Source organism: Sciurus carolinensis, chromosome 3, assembly GCF_902686445.1.
Source record: "Sciurus carolinensis chromosome 3, mSciCar1.2, whole genome shotgun sequence".
Classification (NCBI taxonomy): domain Eukaryota; kingdom Metazoa; phylum Chordata; class Mammalia; order Rodentia; family Sciuridae; genus Sciurus; species Sciurus carolinensis.
The window spans coordinates 86,854,405-86,880,238 of record NC_062215.1 but is presented as its reverse complement, the minus strand read 5'-3'; the positions used below and the strand labels follow the sequence as shown (position 1 = coordinate 86,880,238).

General features: G+C 39.7%; 1 protein-coding gene across 1 annotated transcript in view; it reads left to right on the top strand.

The window, feature by feature from the left end:
- The window catches only part of Tmem163 (transmembrane protein 163), a 217,434-nt gene that overhangs the window by 110,796 nt on the left and 80,804 nt on the right, over positions 1–25,834 (top strand). The window contains exons 3-4 of the mRNA XM_047546919.1: positions 20,081–20,124; positions 21,500–21,591. Of these exons, the coding sequence (XP_047402875.1) occupies positions 20,081–20,124; positions 21,500–21,591 (136 nt within the window). The remainder of the gene's footprint in view (positions 1–20,080; positions 20,125–21,499; positions 21,592–25,834) is intronic.

The window sequence follows — 25,834 nt, the reverse complement described above, 5'->3', positions numbered from 1 at the left end:
TGTACCTGGGCTGACTTTTCTTGGCAAATGGAACCTGTATGTTCCTCTACCCTGTAGTCAAAACCTGGTTATGCCATGGGGGCACCTGTGCGCATCTCTTTTCTTTGCATGGATACAGTCCTATGCCAGTTACTCAGCTTGGTGAGCAGAATTTCCTGCATTTCAGCCCTACTCACCTCTCAACTGGGAACTCTTGGGCAAAAAACAGCCTGCACAACTGTAAGCAGTGGCTTTTCATCTAACAGAGCCATCCTGCAATTGGTTCCTTTTTGGCAGCTGGGAAATTATAAGCTCAATGGATCCTGTTAATGAATTACCCTCTCATTTGGCCTTCGAGTAATTTCTTAATTCAAATAGGTGGGTTTTTGTTGTTGTTTTTTGTGGTGTTTTTTTGGTGCAAGAAAGGACACCAGAAGATCCCGACAAGAACTAAATAAGAGAAATTGATACATCGTCCTAGATTTTTGGCTTAATGCCAGGGCCCTGTTTTACTCTTAATGCTTGACCATTTTATTTTTCTATAAATACATGATTTGCAGATATTTTATGGTATTCCCCTACTCTTCTCCTAGAAGAAAAGTTATCAGGATCTGCTGCATCACTAGCAATACAGGTTTCATTTCTTCCTGATTACTGTCTTGATTTACCAGTGTTTTCTAAAATTTTACTCTAAACTCTTAGAAACATAATTAAAAAATACAAACTGCTGAGTAGAAGCCAGAGGCTCTGGAACATTGGCCACATGAGCAGCCTGGGCAAGCTCTGCCTTGTGGGTTCCAGGACCCACCCTGGGGCCCTTCACTTCTTGAGCCCCAGTAATGGAGGTAGAGCTGCAGCTGGCATCTCAAGAATAATGACCAAATTAGAGCTAAAAGACATTTGAAATTTTGCAGAATGAAAGGACACAGGTCTTAAAACAGTGAAATATGAAAAAGAAGGGAGACTAATAGAGTAGGGGGCAGGAGGACCTGAAGTACTAGAGAATGAAATCTACCAAATTATGCCATGTCCATGTATGAATATATCACAATGAATGTACCAACTAAGATAGTAACTACAGAAGGGAGGTCATTGTAGGAGGGCAAGTGAACCAGAGGGAGGGTAGAGGTCATGGGAAGGTACTGGGGAATGAGATTGATCAATTATGTGCATGTATGAATATGGAATAATGATTTTCACTACTGTGTATAATTGTAATGCATGCGTGAAAAATTTAACAACTCAGTAAAATATTCCAACTGAAACTCAATCTAAAATGTTTTGGGAAATGGAATTCTCTGATTATTTGAGTTATGTTTTTGATTCCATTAACATTGTATTCAACACGAGAACAATACAGACCTCTGGGCATCACATCCACCCACATACCATCAAGAGCTGTGAATTGGTCTTTATCTGTTCAGAGCAGGGTGTCAACCTTAGTGCTGTTGATATTTTGAGCTGGATAATTCTTTGTTGGAGGCTGTCATGAGCCTTGCAGGAGATTTACCAGGAAAACTGGCCTCTACTCATTAAATATTAGTTGTAATCTTCTATCCCCATGACAACCAACAATGTCTCAGACTTTGCCAAGTGTGCCCTCGGGGGCAAAAGTGCCCCCAGTAGAGAAACACTGATTTATACCTTTCTAGTATACCTTAAATGACACTTTCTATCCATCAGCTTTTTTGATTTGACATGTATTTCATATTAGATTATGGAAACATCCTCCTCATTTAGGTTTTTCTTGTTGCTGGATTACACACACAATGAGAATCTGTTCTGTAGAGAAATGACTAGTCCTCTGTATTCGTGTGCTTCTGTGGCTTTCTGTGCCTCGTGTCATAATGATGATGTCCCAGGAAGACTGAATCTCTGTCTCCTTGGGCCATGTAAATAAGCTCCTTAATTTTATTTCAGGTTGATTGAGCCTGAAGGAATCACAAATTTCTTAGAAGCTAGACAGGGTGTGAAAGGTCCCTTGGTGGCCAGTCCAGCAGCTTTACTTGTGGGGCCTGGATGTCTGGGGCATGTTGCATCTTTGCAGATTCAGCACTGCATTGTGCTTCTGGGTAACCATGTATATTTAAAAAGGATGCATATAAATAGCATCTAAATGTCATATAAAATCTCCTCCCTGATAACAATCATTTTTCTCTCTAATTTGAAGAATATTGGCTCTTTGCAGGGAAGTACAAGCTTCCTTGCAGAGAATTCATTTTAGATCATTAAGCTCTTAAGGGTCTATAATAAGCTTATAGTCTTCTGTCCTCAGACAGCCTGGCCTGGGGGACAAGAAGATGTGCTAGGAGGGGGATATGACTAGAAGTCAGGACAGGAGGATTCTCATCCTGACTTTTGGACACATTGATGACCAGGCTTCCATCGAGTGACTTCCCTCTCTGAACCGGTGCTTTTTCTGTTACATAAGGCTGTTGGACTAGATAGACCATCTCTAAGGACTCTTCTAGCTTAAGTGAAAAATGTATGATTTTAATTAAAGTGATAATTAACTGGGTATTTTAAAATACATAGAGTTGGAGAGGTATTTTTTTCCCTAAAAGGATGGAAAGTGGAGAATATTAAAAATTATATTTATTCTGTCAGTGAAACATTCAAGCAATGGATGTGATTAATGTTGCCATGGAGATTTGTGGACTGAGAAGAGTCGTCTTTGCATCCCCATTCCTTGCAGTCTACGCTTCTGAGGTGGATTAACGTCTCTGGAAGATGTGTATGTCTGGGGGTGATATGTTGTCTTCTCTGTGAATTTGGAGACCTGAGTGCCATTTCTTGCTGTACTATGTGACTTTGAATATGTTGCTTTCTGTCTCACGGTTCCATTTTCTTTTTAATGAGAGGAGTTAACTGTGGTCCTGTGTAGAAAAAGCTAATGGAACAGACTGGAGATTGCCTATCCTAAAAGTGCTTGCTTACAATATTGGCCTTGGTAGTGTTTGGGAATTTGGCTAGAAAACAGTTCCCTACACAGAAAGTAAACTTTCTCCAAATAAGAGCAGCTCACTGTGCCTAAACTGTTTGTTCAAACCATGTGGTTTATGTTCAACACCTGCTTTCCTTCTGGGAGTCTGGAGTTCTGGCAGGTACTAGGTAGAGGTTACCTATGTAAAGAACCCCTAAAATCCCCGAGTACTAAAGTTTTGAACAAGCCTCCTGGTAGACAGCACTTTGCACCTGTCACCACAACTTGTTGTAGAGGAATTAAGCCTGTCGTCTGTAACTCTGCTGGGAGAGGACTCTTGGAAGCTTCCATTTGGTTTCCTCCAGCCTTTATTCCATGTACCTTTCCTTTTTGCTCATTTTGCTTTATATGTTTTTGCTATGATGAATCTTAGCCATGGATATGATTATGTGCCAAGTCCTGGGAGTCTTTCTGGTGACTCACAAAACTGACATAGATACTCTAGAACTTGCTGAAAATAGATTTTGTAAGTAGAATTATTTGGATATTTTTCCCAAAGAAGAAATTATTTCAGAATCTTGGACTTTTGTCCCCCTGATAGTGGTAGGAAAGAAAGGTCATGGCAGGGGTAGATGGGGGTGAGAGAGCAGAAATACTCCTGTGCTATGGTCAGACCAGAGCCTACTTGGCCATTAGGTATGTACTTTTGATTGTGAGAAAGGGTCAAAACAAAGTGAGGCAGTAACTAGGCAATACCATTTCAACCACCGTCCTGTTAGCTTGGATTTTACATATTGGTGGTGTGTCTGTGCCTTGGAATTGGATTTTTAAGACTAAGGCTATGTCTGTAATTTGAAGGGAGCTTATTTGAAGAAACCCTCAAGTGAATTGGTTCTTAATTTATCTTTGACGTGATGCCAAGATGAGAGGAGAGTAGTGTGAGTCTGAGCATCAAGTATTCTGATTGAAAGAGGCATATGTATGTTGTAGCACTTGAGAGTCCTAGGATAAGCCGTGAAAATCCCTCATCTTAGTCTAAGCAAAATAAATGAGAATGTATTACAGAATAGAATTGGCCAGATCCATGAGCTCAAATGATGTCAGAATCCTGTTTTCAGTCCCTCCTTCCTTTCCTCTCCTCTCTTCTTTCTTCTGTGTCAGCTTCATTCTTGAACTGGCTTTCTACATGGGTGGCCTTGAATTATCCCCCCAAAGATTTAAGCCCTTGTATCAGGAGAAAAAAAAACAAAAAACAAAAAAACAAAAAAAACCTTCCCTGTTCCATCGTTTTTCTTATTCTCTCAAAAAAAGGTTCTGATTGTGCAATCACTGTGTCCAGAGGGAGGGATATGCTGCAGTCACATCATAGATTTTCCTCTAATAGAGGAGAAAGGGGCCGTCTTAGTTAACTACTGGGAAGGACCAGTCCCTACTTGAGAGAAAAAGAATTTTAAAAAAAGGAGAGGGGAACATCCTTTTATCAGAAGAAGGAAGGCAGAATGAACAAAAAAGCTGCCCAGGGTTTCCTGGTGTTGAAGTTGAGGGTCATGGTGCCCACTGCATGATAGATGTCTCCGAGAACTATTTCTGAGATTAGAAACAGATCCAGCCTTATTTTCCTATTGGATAGTAATTGTAGCAGAGGTTTTGATCTGGACCAGGGATTGGGGTTCTGATTGTGGCTGGGTTGTGAAGTTTAATGAATTTTCACAAAGTGAGCTTAACTGTGTAACCACCCCTCACACTCACTCATCTTCCCACCTGAAAAGTTCTTCTCATGTCCCCTCCCGGTCGCTGTCTCTTTCCTGAGGTAACCACTGTCCCGATTCCTACCACCATATTTCTACCACATAAATATTTTCTACCCAAACATTTCATAGATTTTCTGTCGAATGAATGCTTTTGTGTTTCTTTTTGTTTCTGTCTCATCATTATTCATTCTTCTTACAAGGATGGTATATGATATGTTCTTTTTGTTAAATTTCTGCAGGTAAATCTTTGACAGAATTCTAATTCTTAAGGAAGTTGCTGTGCCTGAAATGAAGTGGGGTCAGGATGGGAAGTCCCTAAAGGCTTTAATCTACAGGGTCTAAGGAATTCCTTTGGAAAAGCCCTGAGGCAGATGCTCCAAACATGGCAAAAGTTTGGAGACTTTCAATTCTCTGTCCTGATACCTAGTTATGAGTTATTTATTAGCACTGAGTGGAAATAAAACTGGTGCTATCAGGGAAGAATTATTGTCTTTGGATCAAAAAAAAAACAAAAAAACCCATGACTCTTTTTATTTTCCTTTGGAGCATCAGTACTGATTCATCTTTGATTTATAACTTAATATCATTGGGAAATTGTCCTGGCTCATGTAAAATGCCCCCAACATAGCTTTTGATCTATAAAATTCTTTAGAATTCAGTCTGGGTTATTTGTGTCCAGGTTTTTGACAAAGTGACATCATAGAGTATTTATTATTTCACTTTAATGAATTTCCTGCTTGCTCTTGTAACTGATTCCCCAGACTTCTCTTGTAAAGTTGTGTTGGTCATTTGATGGATCTGGTGATTTCTTTCTTGTTGTGTTCTTCTCAGTTTTAGAATGCACAGAGGGTATATGTATAGGTAATGCACTTGTTGATCTGGAAACCAGACTTCAGATTTCTTTCTTTTATTATATATATATAATATATAATATATAATAATATTATATATAATATATAATAAATTTAAAATATTATTAAAATAAATATTAAATATAATATTTATTATATATATATAAAATAGGTAGATACATTGCCTTTATTTTATTTTTTTATGTGGTGCTGAGGATCAAACCTTGTGTGTGCTAGGTGAGCACTCTACCACTGAGCTACAATTCCAGCCCCAGATTTCTTTCTTTTATTCCTGTTTTCACTTCTGTATAACCTATGAAGACTCATGCTCAAGTTAATGAAAGCTGACGGTACTTTGTTGAAATACAATAAATCTGGGCCACCCTAAAATACACAAATTGACATATGATTTCAAATAAATTAAGGCATATTTATTGAGAAAATTACCTTATTCTAATATATATTTTGAGTCTAGTTTTTAAAAAAAAATTTTAAATGTTGATAGACCTTTGTTTTATTCATTTATTTATATGTGATGCTGAGAATCAAACCCAGTGCCTCACATACTAGGCACAGGCTCCACCACTGAGCCACAACCCCAACCCCTGAGCCTAGTTTTTATATTTTTAGTTAGAATAATGCTAAGGTTATGCAGTTAACTGCTTATATATGATGGCACTCTTTAAAAAAGAGACCACATAGGTTTTCAACTCCTATTGGAAGAGAAAATATAGCCAAGTGGAGACCTGACCTTCCTATCCACTGCAGAACATTATCTGGCCCTTATATCTACCCAGAAAATGTCCAGAATAGTAATATCATTGAAAATATTTGCGGTTTGTCCCTCTTCTTTCTCCTCCTTGATTCTCACTAAAATTGTCCTCGACTAGGAAGGAAAGGTTTTCTTGCAAAAGGAAAAAGGTGATGTCCTATGGCTTTTAATTTTGGAAAATTCCTGACTATTTTAATTTTACTTTGTGGATATTGAATAATCTATTTGACTTATAATTTTATAAATCAAGAGCAGATCTAGGTAATCTAAGATGTCAGCCACTTAAATCTCCATCTGCACAAGCTATTTTTGGCCAAATTAAGTTTGTCTATGAAGGCAAGCAACTACATAGAAGCTAATTGCTAGTGCCCTGACCCGTGTTTTGGCTGCTTTATTTGGTTGCGGTGCATGGACTTGTGTTTTCACCTTGGAAGTCCATGTAGTACATGCACAACATACACAGGAAGAGAATCCAAAACATGCAATAGGATAAGTAGTGGAATGAGAGCACCTTTCAACCTTGTGCTCTTGGTCCCTTTCCTTCAAAGTAATCATCATCCCCAGTTTGTTGTGTAGCTTCTCTAAAATTTTATTTATATAATTTTATTACCATGCACACTCATGTACCCACACATGTGAGCTTTGACAATTACTAATGACCTTGCTTTGTTCACTTACTACATTTTGCAGCATTATACATCTATCTTTTTCAAGAGCTTAATACCCTCTTGTGGCATGGATATATAATACTTCATTAAATAACTCCCTTATTAATGGAGTGATTTAATATTTTGCTGTTATGTATCTGTAATAAACACACTTGATTGTGTTCTTTTGGCATCTGCGCCAGCACAAGTACAGAAAACATTTCTCAAAGTATAATTGCTGAGTTCAAAGAATGTGTATGTTACAATTCGATTAGTATTTCTAATTTGTCCTATAAAGACGACAGAAAAAAGACTGTGTCCTGATACCTTCAACACTCAGTATTTAAAAATTTCTTTTATTTCCATCATTGTAATAGGTAGAATTAGGACTAATCTTCATCTTTTCTTTATTCAATTTTGCCATCTATGTTTCTTGGCTCTTTTAATGAAATTGCCAAAAAAATGTCTAAGAGCTTTTTTAAAAAAATAATTTGCAAATGTCATTTAAAAAAATTAAGAGACAGACAAGAGTCACAGATCAAAATTGTGAACCTTAATACATTTTCATTAAGTGAAAATAGCTGTGTAACCATCTCTCAAACTCACTCATCTTCCTACCTGAGAAACTCTTCTCATGTCCCCTCCTGGTCACTGACCCCAGGTGTAACCACTATTATGTATTAAACCACCATAGATCTTTGTCTGATTTTTCAAGTTTATCCAAATAGGATCAAAAATAGATAATCTTCAATGCTTTTGTGTTTGCCTTTTTTGGTCTTATTATTCGGTGAGGTTCACATTTATAGTTGTGATTAACTGTGATTCATTTATTTTCATTGTTGTATAATATCCAGTGGATGGATATTCTACCAATTTATCCATTTAACTATGGAAACAGGGTTGTTTCCAGTTTGGGCAACTATGAATAATGCTGGTGTGGGCATTTGTGAAAGTATCTTTTGGCATGCATATGTGTGTATGGAGTGTATATCTAGAAGTACAATGGTTGAGTCAATACGATCAGCTTTTATAGATGCTGGTATTACATTTTAAAAAGTTTACACCAGTTTATACTTTCATCCCCAGTTTTGAGAGTTCCAATTCATCATTTTAAAAGATCATCCTTTTTAGTCTTTCTTTGGCTATATAGTGTTATTTCTTTGTTACTTTAATTGTATTTTCCCTGGTTACTGGTTACTAATGAAATTAAACTTGCTTTCCTGTTTATTGGTCATTTGTGTATAATCTTTCATGAAGAACCTGTTAAGTCTTTTATCCATTTTCCTATTGTTTTTCTCTTATTAATTTGTAAAACTTCTTTATAGTTCTAGATACAAGCCCCCTGGTAGTTATAAGTATTATAAATATCTTCTCCCACTCTATAGCTTGCTATTTACTCTTTTATTGCAGTTCTATTTGCTACCTTTTCTTCAGATGAATACATTTACGTCTTGTTTATAACTTTTTCTTCCCCTAGGATTATTAAAATACTCCCCAATATTTCGAGATGTGTCCATTGTTATCCTTTGCCTTACATAATTAAATCTATAGCTCAAATTAGTATATTTTTATATATGGTGTGAAGTAGGGTCAAGATTCAACCATTTCATGGCAATGTCCTATTGGCCCAACACCTTTAAGTGAATACAACTCTTTCCCAGTGTCCATTATGTGTACTTTTCTTGTGTGTGGATCTTGTGTTCTATGGTCTTTTTTTATCCTTGTGCCAATACCATTCTGCCTTTTTTATTATAACTTGGAAATATTAAATCTTGATACTGATACTATCTTCCAGGTTTTGTTGTTGTTTAGGATTATCATGACTATTCTTGACTCTTTACTTTTCAAATAAACTTTAGAATTATCTTATTTTCTTCCAAGAAAATTAACTGGAATTTTGATTGACAACATTGAGTCTTCCAGTCTATAAACATGTTGTATCTGTCCCTATATTTATTCTCATTTTGCCAAGTGCTGTTGCTTTTCTTGGTGAGGTCTTGTACATTTTGGTTTTAGTTTCATTACTTTATTACTCAGTATTTGATTTTCATGATTTTAAATAGTATCTTTTAAAAATTGCGCTTTCTTAATGTTTATGGCTATATAGAAGTAACTGGTATTTGTGTATTGGCTTAGTGTCTGGTGGCCTTGCTGAGTTCACTTCTTAATTCTCTTTGGTTCCCTAGTTCTGTCTGCTAGGTTTTTAGAACCTCACTGTTCTAATAATTGTGATTTTAGGGAGAGCTGGGCATGAAGGGAGCAGCAGGCAGTTCTGAGTATTTTTTTCCTCAGGGCACTTTACATCCCATCTGTCTGCCTTGGATAACATCTCCCTGCCTTTTGAGCAATAGACTGCCTGGCTAACAGGGGCGCCTTGCCTCCCCTCGCTGACAAGGCCATCAACATTCTAACTGCCAGATTCTTGCACCTGTGGCTGGCTGAGCAGTTACTCCTTTGGGTTCCCTGTGTAGTGTGTGGAATAAGGGAAAGGGTTTCAGGAGTGGATGCTGTAGTTCACCACGACTCTAGCTGTTGAATGAGCGGGTAATTGTTTGGGCTATTGACGACCATGCCACCTAATTGTGGAAAACTCTGAGCAATACTTGAGGTATGTTGTCAGCTTTCAGCATCTTCCCTCAGTCCAGTTTACACTTTAGTTAGAGGATGTCTTTTGTAAGCAAGTACTTTGGGGGTTGACTGTATTTTCCATGCTGCTTATTACTTTGGTAAGCTTTTTTTCAGGAGGCTGGCAGGAGGGAAGAGAGAAAAAGGCTTTATTCTACCATGTTTAACTTTTATTCCCAGAGTGGTAATGTTAATGATCTTCTAATGACTTTGATTCAGCTCACATGAGTAAATATTTATTCAGCACCGTTTCGTTAAGCCAAGTCTTTAAAGCCTAATTCACTGTATTCCTCTTCCTCACAATATGTTGTGTTGTGTTCTTCAATGTTCACTTAGCAGCTTTCAACCAAAGAGGTTCAATGTGCAGGATGGTACCAGCAGGACCAGGCCAGGGAGGATGACCTTGGTGACGATATCCTTGCCGTTGCTCTAGTACCTATAACATTAGCTGTAAGTTCTGGACGAGTTCTTGCATGTTAAAAATTAGATGTTGTTATTGGTGTTCAGAGGTCTCTCAAGCCTTGTCCATTTAAATTTCACAAACATTCGTTGAGCATCAGCAATGTACTTGTGCTTTCATAGCCCCTGGGGCTAGAGATGAATATGCTTTAACCCTTGACTTTCAGCTTGTTGGGAGAAGACAAGGATCCTTTTTGTGTGTGCCAAAAGATCAAGGCAATAGGGTCAGGGGGCTTTGGGTGCCAGAGGAGCGATACTGGGCCAAGTTGGAAATAACAGACTGAGATTGAGAGTTTACCTAGAATCTTCAAATTCCTAGCAGCCACACAAGGCCAGAGCAAAATGTGAAGGTTCTGTTCTGTAATTTCCCCCCTTTATCTCTGTTTTTCTCTCCAGTGAATGCTTATTTTACTAGCATAACATAGCAGTGTTCTGTGATTAAGGGAAAGACAGGATTTTAAAAGGCGTGTTTCATCAAATCATTGGGAAGTAACTGCTGAATCCTCATCTCATTGGAACAGTGTTTGGCATGTAGTAGGTACTCAATTAGTGTTTGTTTATTGAATGAAAGAATGATTGGGGAGCGTAGGCTTGCTACTCATGCTTGCTGGACAGGGTAGTTGTAGGGCAGGGCTGAGTGTTGTCTTGAGGATACCTGGCCAAGCCTGCCTCCCACAGGCATTGGGCTCCTTGCTTGATAGCTGTACTGGCATCATGGGAAGCACAGATCAGGGCTGTGCAAAATTATGTGTAAGAGCAAGTGTTAGAAATGTGCAAATATGGCCGGGTACCATGGCACACTCCTGTAATCCCAGTGGCTCCGGAGGCTGAGGCACGAGTTCAAAGCCAGCCACAGCAAAAGCAAGGTGTAACATAACACAGTGAGACTCTGTCTCGAGAAAGAAAAGGAAGGAAAGAAAGAAAGAAAGAAAAGGTGCAAATATGGGGCTGAGGTATAACTTGGTGGTAGAGAGCTTGCCTTGCATGCATGAGGCCTTGGATTCCATTTCTACTGCTACAACCTCCACCTCAAAACCCAAAACACCAAAAAGAAATGTGTGAATGACATTCAGCAAGAACCTTGCTCCAGCTGCTAGTTCTTTAGGATGAGTGTAGCACCAGGAGGGTGGATTATTGACTTCACTGAGGATAGTTCATAAACATTCATAAAAATTGAGTAACTGGCTTCAAGGGCTCTTCCTCCTTTTTATTCCTGTCCTGTAGAAGAAGCAAAGTGCAAGTGTGTTGTGATGTTGAAGAATTTATGTTTTCTCTAATATGTGAATGCTAATTCACAATAAGGGGGGCGCTAGGGAAGAATAGAGTTACTTTGTGTTAGGTAGAAGGAAGTGAAGGGAGGGGAAGGGGTATGGGGGTAGGAAGGATAGTAGAGTGAAACAGACATTAATTAACTCATTAAGTATATGACTGCATAACTGGTGTGATTCTATAATATATGTACAATCAGAAAAATGAGAAATTATACTCCATTTATGTGTGTGATTTATCAAAATGTATAAATTCATTCTGTCATGTACAAATAAAACAAGGAAAAAAAAGCTGGAATCCTGGCTTTTTGTCCCTGGGCTGGTGCCTTCTGTGTGAGATCTCCGTACTCCAGGTCTCTCCCTGTGAAGTGGCAGCCATCCTGCCCGTGGTCCAGAGACGCAGATTTCCACTGTCACATGGGGGTCATGTGCTTTCCATGTGATGCTAACTGAGCAGAGCTAACCAGGGGTGTGCAGTTGGGGAACCAGGGTGCTCTGGCCCACCCTGCAGATTGTCCTGTGTTGTTCTCATTCCCATTTTGTTCTCTTGTGCTGTTCTGTTCTTGCTGTTTCCACAGGCCTTTGCCATTTGCAGATGCTTCGAGGCTCTCCTTAAAAGAATGGTCTGTAGAGAGGATAGCTTCTGCTCCTTTGGCTGAGGGAATGATTGCTTGGTAGTACAGTTGGGCATCTTGGTGTTTTGAACTCTTAGTCCTGTCTGCTTTCTCCTTGAAGACTCTTTCCTGGCAAGCTGGAGCTAAGAGGGAATGTGTTATTCTAATCAAGGAAGCAAGCAATTGATCAACCAAAGGCATTGATCTAGACATGTGGGAGGTGATAGGGAGCAAAAATTCTAAGTTTATGTCTTTGTACTGCTATTTTTTTTTTTTAAGGGGTGATGGGTGGATACATGATACACCAGGTTTTCATGCATAAACACATTGAATAGTGTGGTAGAGGATATGTGCTCCAGATAAAGGAGGTTAAGGCATCTAAGATGGAGAGCTGGGCAGGTTTCACTATTAAATAGGGCAGCCAGGACAGGTCTGAAGACCTAAAGGAGGTGAGGGGTGGGTCAGTTTGTTTGAGCCCTAGTAAGTTTGTTCCAGGTAGAAGGTCTAAGCCCAAGCCAGACAGTGGGGAGGTTGGCAGGGAGACCCTTGTGGTTGGGGTGGTTGAGCAGGTGCAACTGTAGGGGAGGAGGACAGCACAAGGGTGTCTTATCCATTATCAGGACTCTGATCTTCACATGGAGCGTGACCTGTATAAAAGCAACCTGGCTGTGTGCTGAGAATGGGCCAGGGCAGAGGTGGGCATTTTGTAACCTCTTCGAGCCACTCTTGCTGGGAATTACACAGGTTATTGTGTGTACGGGGTTGGGCAAAGAACCCTGTGGCACTTCCTTGGATATGACCAGTTTTTGACTATGTGAGAGGCGAGGCCCATGGTTTGACTGTCTGCAGGTATGCAGAGCCCCAAGGTAAAGTGGGTAGTTCTGATAGCCTGTCTGGGGCTAATGAGTGGTTCTCAGGGTTGTCTGGGGAAGACAGAGCTCTCGAAGACTATTTTGGGCTTTGAGAAATTGCCTGTGATACCACATTTTGTGATTTGCCGAGAGACCCTGTAGGAAGAAACACTGGAGGCTGCTGTTCTTGCAGCACTGTGTATGTTTGGTAGATACTTTGCTGGAACTTGCTGATAGCGAGGCAAAACTGCTGTTCTTTCTCTCCAGTTACTGTGGGCTATATCTGAAGTTCATGTTCAAACCTGTGGGCTCAGCTGGCTAAAAACAGGGTCTGGGCTATGAAGGAACTTTGAGGCAGATTGGCTTTTAAAAAAATTATTTATTCTTTTTAGATAAACATGACAGTAGAGTGTATTTTGACCTATTGTACATACGTGGAGTATAACTTCCCATTCTTGTGGTTGAACATGATGTGGAGTTTCACTGTTCGTGTATTCATATATAAACATAGGAAAGTTATGTCTGATTTGTTCTACTGTCTTATTTCCATACCCGCTCCCTTCCTTTCATTCCCCTTTCTCTAATACAATGAACTTCTATTCTCCCCCGCCTCCCTTATTGTGTGTTAGCACCCATATATCAGAGAGAACATTTGACCTTTGGTTATTTGGGACTGGCTTATTTTAGTTAGCATGATAGTCTCCACTTCCATCCATTTACCTGCAAATGCCATAATTTCATTCTTCTGAGTAATATTCCATTGTGTATATATACATTTTCTTTATCCATTTATCTGTTGATGGGCACCTAGGATGGTTCCATAGCTTCAGAATGGTAATTATCAAGAGTACAAGTCACAATAAATGTTGGTGAGGATATAGGGGAAATGGTTCACTCATCATTGCTGGTGAGACTGCAAATTGGTACAACCATTCTGGAAAGCACAATGGAGATTCCTCAGAAAACTTGGAATGGAAGGAACCACCAATTGACCCATTTATCCCACTCCTTGGCATATACCCTAAGAACTTAAGATTAGCACACTACAGTGATGTAGCCACATCAGTGTTTACAGCAGCTCAATTCACACTGGCAGATTGCTTTAATGCTGCACGAGAGGGAGGCACCTGAGACCTCAAGTCCCGTCAAGCACCATGCTGGCACTGCTGGGAGAGACAGACCGGTGGGTAGATCTCAGTTTTTTAGAAGCAAAAATCGAGGTTTTTCAACATTTTGTTTTTGTTAAATGTGAAGTCTTTAGTTTTAAAAACGTTACTACCCAATTCTGATATTCAAATAATACTGTGTAGGGCAACTTCTGAATTTTACCCTGAGGCAGCCCTTTTGAGAATTCTAGACTACACAGACAAAGGTTAAGTCACTGTGTTGCAGCTGAAGATGGACTAATCAGTTTTGTTGATTTGTTTTTTTAAACCGCTTTTCCCTCTTTACCAAATTCAACAACCTCTGTTACTAATTTTCGTAGTACTTGATAACCTTCTTTGAGTGGGACAGAGAGTCTGGAAGCTATTGGAAGTTCTGTCGAAGTGAGTTAGAACATAGATGAATACATTATTGACCTCTGTTAGTTCCTCCTCTTCTGTAACCCAGGAGAACCTCTGACGGAAGGTGGTTGAGGGAAAGCTGGCCTCCAGTTGGGTTAGTTCCACGGCTGCTGGTGAGGTGGTTGCCAGGCAAATGAGTGATAGGGGCGGTCTAATTAAAGTGGGATTGATTTATTAGCAGAGCTTTACTGGTCATATAATTTAACAACTTGGAGGTGTTATGGGGCCTGGGGTATTGCTAAAGAGTGCTAAGGCTCAGGATAATTATTGCCTGACTTTGGAGAGAATGACAGATGGGTCCTCATTGTTGCTGTAAATCTAGCCAGCAGTTGAACCAGCCTTCTTTGTTTAGTGTTGTTGAGGGGCTGTCCACTGATCCTTGGTTGTCTTGCTGGCACACTCCCCTCTGCATTTCCAAGGCTCTTTGTCTCAACCTTCCGCCACCCTCCTTTAAAGACTGCTGCTTATTCAGCTGAGGGATTTGCATTTGGTTTTGCCTTCACAATGGGTTGCCTGGGTCCCCCTCATTTTCCAGCTGTCTTTCTGTTTGAATTTGAGTTTCCAGCCAATGTGCTTTTTGGCCTGGTGTGACTTAGTTATAAAAAGCTCTGGTCTTTTAACCAGACCTGTATAAATATTTATTTAAGACGTCTGTTGTGTGCTTCTGGGAGTATAGCTGTTGTTACCCCCTCCCCGACCCCCTGATGGGTAAATGAAAGTAGAATGGAGGACAAGCAAATCCTAGGAGGCAGGAGGTCTCACAGACTGGGAGTGACATTTTGCTCATGTTCCACATCCTGGCTTGCCTGACCTTCTACCACACTCCCTGAACTGTTCAGGTCATTATTGTGGAAGTAGATGGATTTCAGAAACTTAGATGGAGCAAAGTTGTGTATGGTAGTGTACTTTGCTATTAGCCAGAAGCATTCATGAGCTCACAGTACACCTACTCCTGGATGCACATCAAAATTCTGATTTCTGCTCTTTTATTTTAGACCTTGGGTTATATTGTTATGAGTTGGATAATTTTTTTCTTCAAACAAAAGTGATTTTTTTTCTGATTTGAATGGTCAAATATGATGGCTGTAGAAAATGTGGAAAATATAAAAAGTAGAAAAGAATAGCATTTATTCAAATATTCCTATCTAAGATTATCCACTGTTATCATTTCAGGAAATTCCTGCCTCCCCCCACCCCCGCCTGATTTTCAATGCATTCTTAAGGCACAGTTGTACTGTAGAGCTAATTATATCACATCATTTTGTATGTTATCCTAATTATCTCCCATAACTGTCTTCCCATTTTCTTTCATCTTAGAGCATCTGGCAAATCAGAGGCCATGAAGACTATCTCAGGGCTTATGCACTGTCTTTTCATTATCTGCAAGGTTCTTTCTCTAGGTAACTGCATGGCTTACTCCCTTACCTCCTTTGTCTTTGCTTCAATTTCAGCAGAGCTTCTTCTGACCTTTCCACTCAGTTTGTACCTGGACTAGCTGGAATTTCCTGTCCCAAAGACCCATCCTTTCCCATGACACCCAGTAGCTGTGGCACCCAACATACCACCTCTTATCAATTTCATTATTCTGCTGAATATGCCACTAGAAGCACTAAGTTTTGTATACATTTCAAAATAACTATATATAGCCCATTCGTTATAGAACATACATGACCATTGTCCTACTGCTGGACATTTACATTACATCCAGTGTTTTGCTATTGTAAATCACATGAACCTGCTGTGAACATTTTGTATATGATGCGTTTTCCCATTTTTTAGGCATTAAAATAAATTCTTGGACATGGGATTATTAGGTCAAAGTATATTGTATTAAGACTCATTTGGCTACAAGTCATAGAAACATAACAACAGGCTTAAGAAAATTAAAGAATCATTGGGTGATGTATTTGAGGAATTACTGAGTGAGGCTATTTGAGGAATAGAGGGATAGATTTTAGACAAGGCTGATTTCAGAGGTTCAGTTGATGTCCTCAGGGCTTTGATCTGTCTCTCATCTTTAATGTCCCTTTCCTCTGTGTTGGCATCATTCTGAGGCAGTCTCTAACCATTCATGTCAAACTCACCACATGTAGCTCCTGGTTTTGTCCTATAAGCTGTGTAATTGCCTCTTAGACATCCCCTTCCCAATATTTTTGACAAACTTGGGAAAGGTTCTCATTACCTCAAATCAAATTGTGATGTCTTTGAGTCATTCACTTTGGACATGGGACATATTAGTGGAATTTACTAGAGTGGGCATAATGTTATCCTACCCATATTAGTCTGAGGGTAAGGCAGGTGCAGGTCCCCAGAGGAGAATCAGTGTGCTTCCACCAGAAGAGGGAATGGATATTGGGCAGGGCACCAAAAAAATACAACTATGACCATTTAAAGGACTCTGTGTCTTTGTAAAAAGGAAAAGCCAGATGACTGGGCATGGTGGTGTAAGTCCAGCCTAACAATGGCAAAGCCATGGAGGAGGAAGAGGTAGAAAGCCCAGGCCACAGCTCCTGGGGAATCAAATGAGGTTTCCCAACCTGTAATTGCATGCCTTGCAGGCTTTTGGTGGTAACCAACCTAAGTGCATGTTGAAATTATGAGGGCTAGAGACAGGTTCTACTGTGAAGATCAAAAATATTCTTTGAGATTCCTCTAAGGAATTCTGGCAACAGTACTATCCAGATGAAGCTGGGTTGCTGACATCAGGGGCTCCATTCCAGAGCAGCTGCAGGGTGCATTAAACAGGCCCTGGACCTACTGACAGTCTTGGTGATCTCATTACCTTCAACTCTGTGGTCCCTGTCCTGACAAGAGCAGTCTTCATGGGAGAACTCTGCTTCACCACTTACTGGTTCCCCTTCTCTGTTGATGTTGCCAGTTTGCAGCATAATTGTTTGATGTTGACAAATCCTATGTCTATTGTCCACTCTTGAACCTAACACCTGCCTTGTGGGCAGTGTTGAACTTCGTTGGCTCCATGGTAGCTTTGGCTATGCTTAGTCATGTGTGCATGGAGTTCCAGGGGCCCTACCACATCATCTCTACCTTGAGTGGTCATCCTGGTCCAGGTGGAACTCATTCTTAGCTTGTGGAAAACTGGAAGTATCTCAACACCCCATGGGGTTGGAGTATAGTTCAGTGGTAGAGCACTTGACTAGCATATAAGAGGCCCTGGATATGAATCCCCAGCACTGCTCCCCACTCCAACAACAAAAACATAATACCCCATGGATTGTCCTGCAGTCTCACAGAACAGGGACTGTTTAAACCAGTCTGACCTTGTCTGTTGAGATTATTCATAACTTAGAATTAGGATATATTGTGATGAATTATGGGCCAAAGAAAATGAAGTTATTACTTGATGCTTCTTCATAAATTCCTCAAAGGCCATCCGAACTCTTCCATTTGAGTCCTGTGCTAATGATTATTTGCTGTTATTTAACAGCAAACCTGGGGAGCTGGCCACAGGGGGAAGCTGTCAGAGCCAAGGCTATGTGGAGGGCCCTTCAGTGTACTCTTGATTCCCCATGCAATTTTTGGCATTTCTCCTTCTCCATGTCATTAAGGAAATTAGATGGAGGCAATTTGTAAGTAAATGATACATCTCTGTTAAGGACTCTTGCATTTTCCTTGGTGCATGGGGGACAGAATGATATTAATATTCCACTTGTGCTTCAGGTTTTCCATCTACTGGGCTGGTGTAACTCTCACAGCAGGACTTTTCAGAATCATGGACATTGGACTCCCACAGAGTCAGGGAGTTGGCTGTTTAGTGGTCGTCTCCTTTGTTTTCTGATCTATGAAATGAGTTTCTTGCATGTTTCACTATAATTGATTAGTAAATTTCCACTTTTTTGGAATCTGTGGACCACTATACAAATGTCTAGTATAACCAAATAATTCACATGCAGATATTTTAAAATCATGCTTTACCACTTGTAAAATGGGTGATCGATGATGACAGGTAGAGAGGAGCTCGGTTTTATTTGTACATCGTCCTTGGTGCCCAGGCTGGAGAGCACAAGTGGAGACAGAATGGGAGCTCTGGCCTGACATCTCTCCTGGAATCCCTTTTCGATAATGTCTGTGCAAGATCTTAGTGGGATATTTCTCATCATTTGTGCTGACAGAAAGTATGTTCTAAAACATACTTTTTTTTAGAACATAATGTTCTAAAAACAGGTCATAAAGGGATACCCTCTATGACTTCTATGAAATTTTATTCAGTTCCGTTGACAATGACTGAGCACTTACTCTAAGCCAGTTTTATCAGGCATCTCCGCTGTGCTCAGGACAATGCTGCCAGGGATCAGTGCCTCTTTTGCACATGTCAACAGGGTTCTTGAGTTAATGCTCTTTGGAAAGAGCATTAACCCACCTGTGTTACACCACCCACCTGCGTTGTTGAGAAAGCTACAGCCAAGCACTGCACAGCTGGCTCTGGACCTTCCCTGGGCCAGTAAGAGCAACAGCAGGAATACCAGAAGCTGCTCCTGACAAGGCCAGAAAGGGAAGGGGTTTAGTTGGCAGTTGTCTGCCCAACAACCTGAACCCTGGAGTGTGGTTGACTTGCAGGGAGGACTAAGAAATGCTAGGTGTCCTGGTTTTAGTCTCTAGTACTAAGTGTACCCCATACTTCCCTTTCTGCTCCTCGGCCTCTTTATAGCAAACGGATTAAGGAAAGCTCCAGTGTTCACAGTAGTTACAAGTTGTAACTACATAAATTGACCAACAAGTCTCTCTTGTAGTACCAATGATTAAATCACAGAAAATTAACTGTGCTCCACTTTGGATCAGGTGACCCCTTTGGGACTGGGAGCAGGGACACACAACACAGTGCTTAAGCAGTTGACTTTCTGGAGACTTTTCTTGGGAATGGAATGGCAAATAGATTCCCAAAAAGGGACATTAGGGTGAATGGAGGTCCATATAGGTGCTGACCTTTGTACTTGCCACCCACCCCTCTCCACCTCCACAAGTGCTCACTTGCAACACCTGGGCTCAAGATCCAGCTGCTTCCAAGCTTTACTGACCCAGGGATAGGGTTGCTTTCCTTGAAGGGTGGATGTTCTTGATAAATATGCCTTTTGATTGGTGATCTGCCTTTATTGAGTCAAACTGAGGACAGTTTTTGAAGCTGGCCTTTGCTTTGGCACAAAATATAATTAGCCAAAGTGCCACCCAATTGACTTGCACCTCTAATTTTTGAATATTGATAAGATGTTTTAAGTAACTGTAGACATCTATTGTTTAATCTGAGATCACTCATCATTTTTTTCCTTTAAACAGCTGTGATGATATCTATTAAACTCCAGTGTGCAAAAAAAATATTTTTTTGTATGTTAGCAATAATGTGCACATTAGATATCATTAGATTATTAGATAATAATTACCTTATTATGGGAAGAGTTTGGATGGTTGAAGTTTCACTTTGAAAGTTTAACAATTTCCCAGTTCCCCATTCCTACTTTCTAAATTCTCAAAGTCTCCAAAGTCATTTGATTGACAACTACTTATGCTTATTCTGAAGTTGGCCCTTGGGTGCTTCTGAACATGCTGGGGAGGGAAGTTGTTGCAGGTGGAGTTTGGAAATCTTTTACGCTCTAGTTTTTTTAGCGCTCAGATTTTTACAAGGACAGTTAATTTTTAATTTTATTCTCTTGGAGCTTTTTCACTGTTTAAAAGGCTATATCAAATGTATTGATATATGCACAAGTGAGAGAAATTGTCCATGAGGTTTTAAAATATTCTGAATAATATTTTCTTTCTTTTTAGCTGTCTCCGTTATGAGGTACAGCGCCTCTGCTTTTGGGTTTGCAGTAAGTAATCTGAAATGTACTTTCATGAAATTTTGCACGATTTTCCTGAGCTCATGCGTCTCACCCTGAGCCTTCAAAATAAGAGGGTGGCTAGCATAGGAAACACACCTTTTATGGAAACAGCTTCTATAAAAATTATAATTTAGTAGAATTAAACTGCATTGAGACTATTTTTTAAGCACAGATGGGGGGGGGGACCACATTTTTTTACAAAGTGGTTAGTTGAGAGGATGTTTTAGGAATTTCAACCCTTTTTTCCCTTTCCAGTTTGTGTGTAGACCTGACCTGTACTAGAGTGATACATTTGCTGGTGTAGACAGAAGCATTTGAGAGTTAAGATCGGTGCTGCTCACATTGGAATAAGCCAGTCTTTAGCCCAGCTAGAACTGCCTGGATTCCCAGCCTGCCTCGTGGGGGAAGTTGGTCAGAGAAAGCAGGTCTCTTATAGGGTTAGGGTTTATGTTGAAATGCTGGGTGATGTTTCCCCATACCCCTTCAGGAAAGTGCCAGTGCTTGTAGTTTTCTGGATGAGAAGTGTGACATGGTGTGATGACTCACAAGAGAGCTCATTTCACATCCCTCCTATGTAGAGGCAAGGTTTCCTGAGGGTATGTGTGCATGTTCCCAAACCAACTTCGGCCCTTCGTTGTAAGAATTAAGTGTTTAGGGGGCATTGCATATTCTTTTCAGAATCTTAAGAAGGATGTGGATTGTCAGGAATAATGCACATCACTGCACACACACTACATATGTACCACACACATGCACATACACATTTTCTTCCTCCTCTCTAGCAAGACCTCCCCTTCCCTCTGATCACCCTTTCCTTCCATCCATTTCTCTCTCTTTCTTTCTCTGCATTTCTCTTATTCAAACAAAAGCGCTGAATTTTGTATGCAATATGGAAGTGTTGATGTACTTTCTGGAGCCTCTGGGTGACTCGCATCCTTACCCTGAAGACAGGTAGAGCAGTTCCATTGGCAGTCAGAAAAAGCATCTTCACCCCAGATCTTTGACTTGGGATACTTAGGAAAATGCTGAAATTATCTTGCTGGCCACGGGGAAACCAGGATCACATATTTTAGAACAGTGTACCCCTACCCCACATTTTCAGAGTGCTGAGAGCCAGAGGCTGAGGCACCAGAGCCCACAAATAACAGAGGGGCTCTGATGCTGCTACCAGGCCAGCACTCAGGTAGGCTCCAGACTCCCCAAACTCCACCATGAGGATCTTGAATGGCTGCATCAAAACATCCAGAAAATTGTGCTTCAGATCACTCATTCAGATATTCTGAGTCACAGCCCAGTTCTGTGTCTTCATAGTCATGCCCCATTAACTCTGAAAAACCACTAAAGTCATGTCTCCTTCTTCTAGTTTGATGCCATCCTGGATGTCCTGTCATCGGCGATTGTCCTGTGGCGTTATAGCAACGCGGCTGCGGTACACTCTGCACATAGAGAGTACATGTAAGTGGATTCTTATCTTTTTCCAGGCTACAGAACTCTTGCAAGTGACGGTTTGCAATGGGAAGGCCCCCAGACTTCCTCTGAAGGCACTTGAAGTGATATTAACAATGTGGGATGGTCAAAAAGATGGGGTATACCTGTTTAATTCTCTGTTCCCTGCTATTCAGTCTGGAGTGAATATTTGCTTGTCTTTCCTTCCTTCCTTTCTTCCCTCCCTCCCTCCTTTCCTCCCTTCCTCCCTTCAATCTTCCTTCTTTTCTTTCTTCCTTCTCTTTCTTTCCTAGGACCAGATACATACTAGGTAAGTACTCACCACTGAGCTACACCCCCAAACCCCCAGAGTCAGATTTCTGGGTTTTGAGGATCAGTACTTGCTGGCTTTGTACTGCATTCCCTCATCTGGAAAAGCAGGAAAACAATTCCTCTTTCACGCATTGTGATGAATACACACACATACTTGCACATAAATATATTAATTTGTGTGTGTGTATATGTGTGTGTGTGTGCATGTATCAGGGCAAGAGTTTTGCCCTGCCTCTGCAGCTTTTGAATGGTTCAACACAAATGAACAAATGTCTTCCTACTGAGGTTTATGATGGTGCCCTGAGAAAAGGTATTCTCGTTTTAAAAAAAATTAATTTATTTTTATTGTTGCATTATAATTATAAATAACAATGGGTTTCATTATGCCATTTTTGTACATGCACATGACCTAATTTGATTGATTTCATTCCCAAGTACCTTTTCTTTCCTTCCCCTCCTCCCTGTCCCAATCTGCTTGCTCTACTCATCTGCCTTCTATTGTTGTTATTATCTTAACTAACTAGGATTATATTTAAAAGCCGAATCCATTGTGGTATATTTGTACATAGACATGATAGAATTTGGTAGATTTCATTCTCAGTATTTCTTTATGCCCTGCCCTCTTCCCTTCCTCTCAATCCTCTCTCTCTACTCTGTTGGTTGCAGAAGGTACTCTTTAATGGAATTGTAAGCTGTACTTTAACATTCAAACATTGAGATATCTCTTTGATGCCAGGAGATGCAGACAGTAATGTATCTGAGATTGAATGTGCCTAATGGAAAACTCAAAGGTGACACCATAATGAATCCACTAATGAGAGCAAATTTTAGTTTACTTTATTGTTGGTTTTAGGTGGTACACAGAAACTTCTTTTATGTGTTAAATAATTTTTTATGTCATTAGCTCTTTTAACAAATATTAAGCATTGAACTTGTGATATCATAGATCATTTGGGGGAAAGTTAATTTTAAAAAGTGCATTAATTTGTGACTGAAAAACTAAGAAAACAGTAGTAAGTACCATATTAATTTTGTAAAACTTTAAGCAATGGTTCTGAAATGATCAAATTTGGGTTAACACTGGTCTAAGTGAAGGAGCAGTTGAGGAATTCAGTAAAAGCAATCTCATAGCATTATCTAGAGGAATGCTTGGATTTCAAGAGCTAGCCTATATCTTGTCTGAAGAACATGTAATCTTTGATTTTGTAGTTGCACTATCCAGTATTCTTGCCACTAATGCAATATTTTAGCACCTGATATGAGATGTGTTGTAAATGTAAAATGCCTACCAGATTCCAAAGACTCAGTAAGAAGAAAGAATGTGAAAGTTTTATTAATGTTAAAAATATTGGTTGCATTACATGTTGGTATCAGAATATTTTAGCTTTATTGGGCTACACTATTAGAACAACTTTTTCTCCTGTTTATTTTTTAAATGTGGTTTCTAAATGTTGAGAATTATGTCTTACATTCTTTTTAAAAATTTATTTTATTTTTTATTTATTTTGATTCATTGTACACAAATGGGGTACAACTGTTGTTTCTTTGGTTGTACATGAAGTAGTTGTACCATTTGTGTAATCATACATGTATATAAGGTAATGATGTTTGTCTCATTCTGTTTTTTCCTTCCCCCCACCCCCACCCCATCCCTCTTTATCCTCTATAGAATGCATCCTTCCTCCATTCTTGCCTCCCTCCTACCCCCCATTTTATATCATCATCTGCTTATCACAGAGATCATTCGGCCTTTGGTTATGTGTCTTGCATTGTATTTCCATATATAGGAGAAATGAGAAGGATTATAAGTAGAGAACTCTTCTCTCTGCCTTTTCTTTCTTATTTTAGAGTTAATCAAGAATTTGATCTGCAGTTCCAGAAGGAATTGGAATCAGAGTGTCCCAATTTCTCTTTTCTAATTTGCCTTTTTATCTGATTTTCTTTCAACCAAAATGATTTTCATGTATATTAGTCACAGAGACACAAATTATTGTAGATTTTTCCTCCCCCAACCCCCTGTGTTGGGGGTGGAAATGTTCCATCTCTGGACTACACCCCCAACCCTTTTAAATTTTATTTTTGAGAAAGGGTCTCACAAAATTGTAATCTTCCTGCCTAGGCTCCTGAGTAAGTGGGATTATAGGCATGTACCACTGCACCCAGCTATTGTGATTTTTCTCTAAGAGTCAGTTTCTTGGAGAATGAATATTGACCTGGTAATGTGGAGGTTTGCCCAGATCAAATTTCATGACAAGAAATATCTTTGCAAAAAACTCTACACGAAGAATACAAATAATCCAATCAACAAATGGGCTAAGGAAATGAACAGACACTTCACAGAAGAAGATGTACAAGTAATCACCAGATATATGAAAAAATGTTCAACATCCCTAGTAATAAGGGAAATGCAAATCAAAACTACCCTAAGATTTCATCTCACCCCAATTAGAATGGCGATTATCAAGAATACAAGCAACAATAGGTGTTGGCGAGGATGTGGTGAAAAAGGAACACTCATACATTGCTGGTGGGGTTGCAAATTAGTGCAACCACTCTGGAAAGCAGTGTGGAGATTCCTCAGAAAGCTTGGAATGGAAACACCATTTGACCCAGCTATCCCACTCCTTGGCCTATACCCAAAGGACTTAAAATCAGCATACTACAGAGATACAGCCACATCAATGTTCATTGCTGCTCAATTCACCATAGCCAGATTGTGGAACCAACCTAGATGTCCTTCAGTTGATGAATGGATAAAGAAACTGTGGCATATTTATACAATGGAATATTACTCCGCAATGAAGAATGATAAAATTATGGCATTTGTAGGCAAATGGTCGAAATTGGAGAATATCATGCTAAGTGAGATAAGCCAATCTCATAAAACTAAAGGACGAATGATCTCGCTGATAAGCGGATGAGGACATATAATGGGGGGTGGGAGGGGCTAGCATTAGGTTTAGGGTTAGGTTTAGAGTTAGGCTAAGGAGAGCAGTAAGAATGAAGGAAAGAAGGACTGTGTAGAGGGAAAAGAGGGGTGGGAGGGGTGGGAGGGGTGGGAGGGGTGGGGGGGAGGGGAAAAATATAATAAACATCATTACCCTATGTAAACGTAAAAAAAAATAAATAAATAAAAAAAAAAAAAAAAAAAGAAATATCTTTGGTTTCAAACAAATTCCATTTCAAAAAGTCTATATTATTATCCTAAAGGCAAGAACTCAGAGATGATGCTTTGATAATTCCTAGGTAGTTGTTCATAAGAACATACCAATGAATGAACTTGGAGAGTTCTGATCTAGGGATTAAAATGATATTCACAATCTTCTGTATTGTTGGCTGTAAAGTTTTAATCTCTAGCTTATCCTATGTAAGTTAAAAATTCATGAAATTGCTGCCTGCTGAGAAACTGATGTTTGCATATTAATGAGCATAAATGAGTTATGAGCAGCATAACTAGAAAAACCAGTGGTTTCCAATAGTTGCTGGAGAAGATTATGAGATGGAAATAGAAATATCCAAGTGGCCCTTGATTAAGCTTTCTTATTTTTCTGTACTGGACTTGAAACCACCTAATGAGTTTGAAATTGCCAATGCAAAGAGAATAGAAACTTTTTTTGGTCTTGTCTTCTGAAGACTGTCCTGACTGTGGATGTGCTGGGGTCTTTGATACTCAGAGAAAGAGAGATACCACTTCTGCACCACCACAGAAGGGTAACCCCAATTGTTTTGTTGCATTAAAATTTTTCTTTTGGTTACAAAAAAACACATAGCATAAAATTTATCCTTTTAACTATTTTAAAGTGTGCAGTTCAGTAGTGTTAAGTATATTCCCTATTGTAAAACAGATACCCAGAATTGTTTTATCTTGCAAAACTGAAATTCTACACCCATTGAACGCTTCTGCATTTCCTTCTCACCCCAGCTTCTGGTAACACCAGCC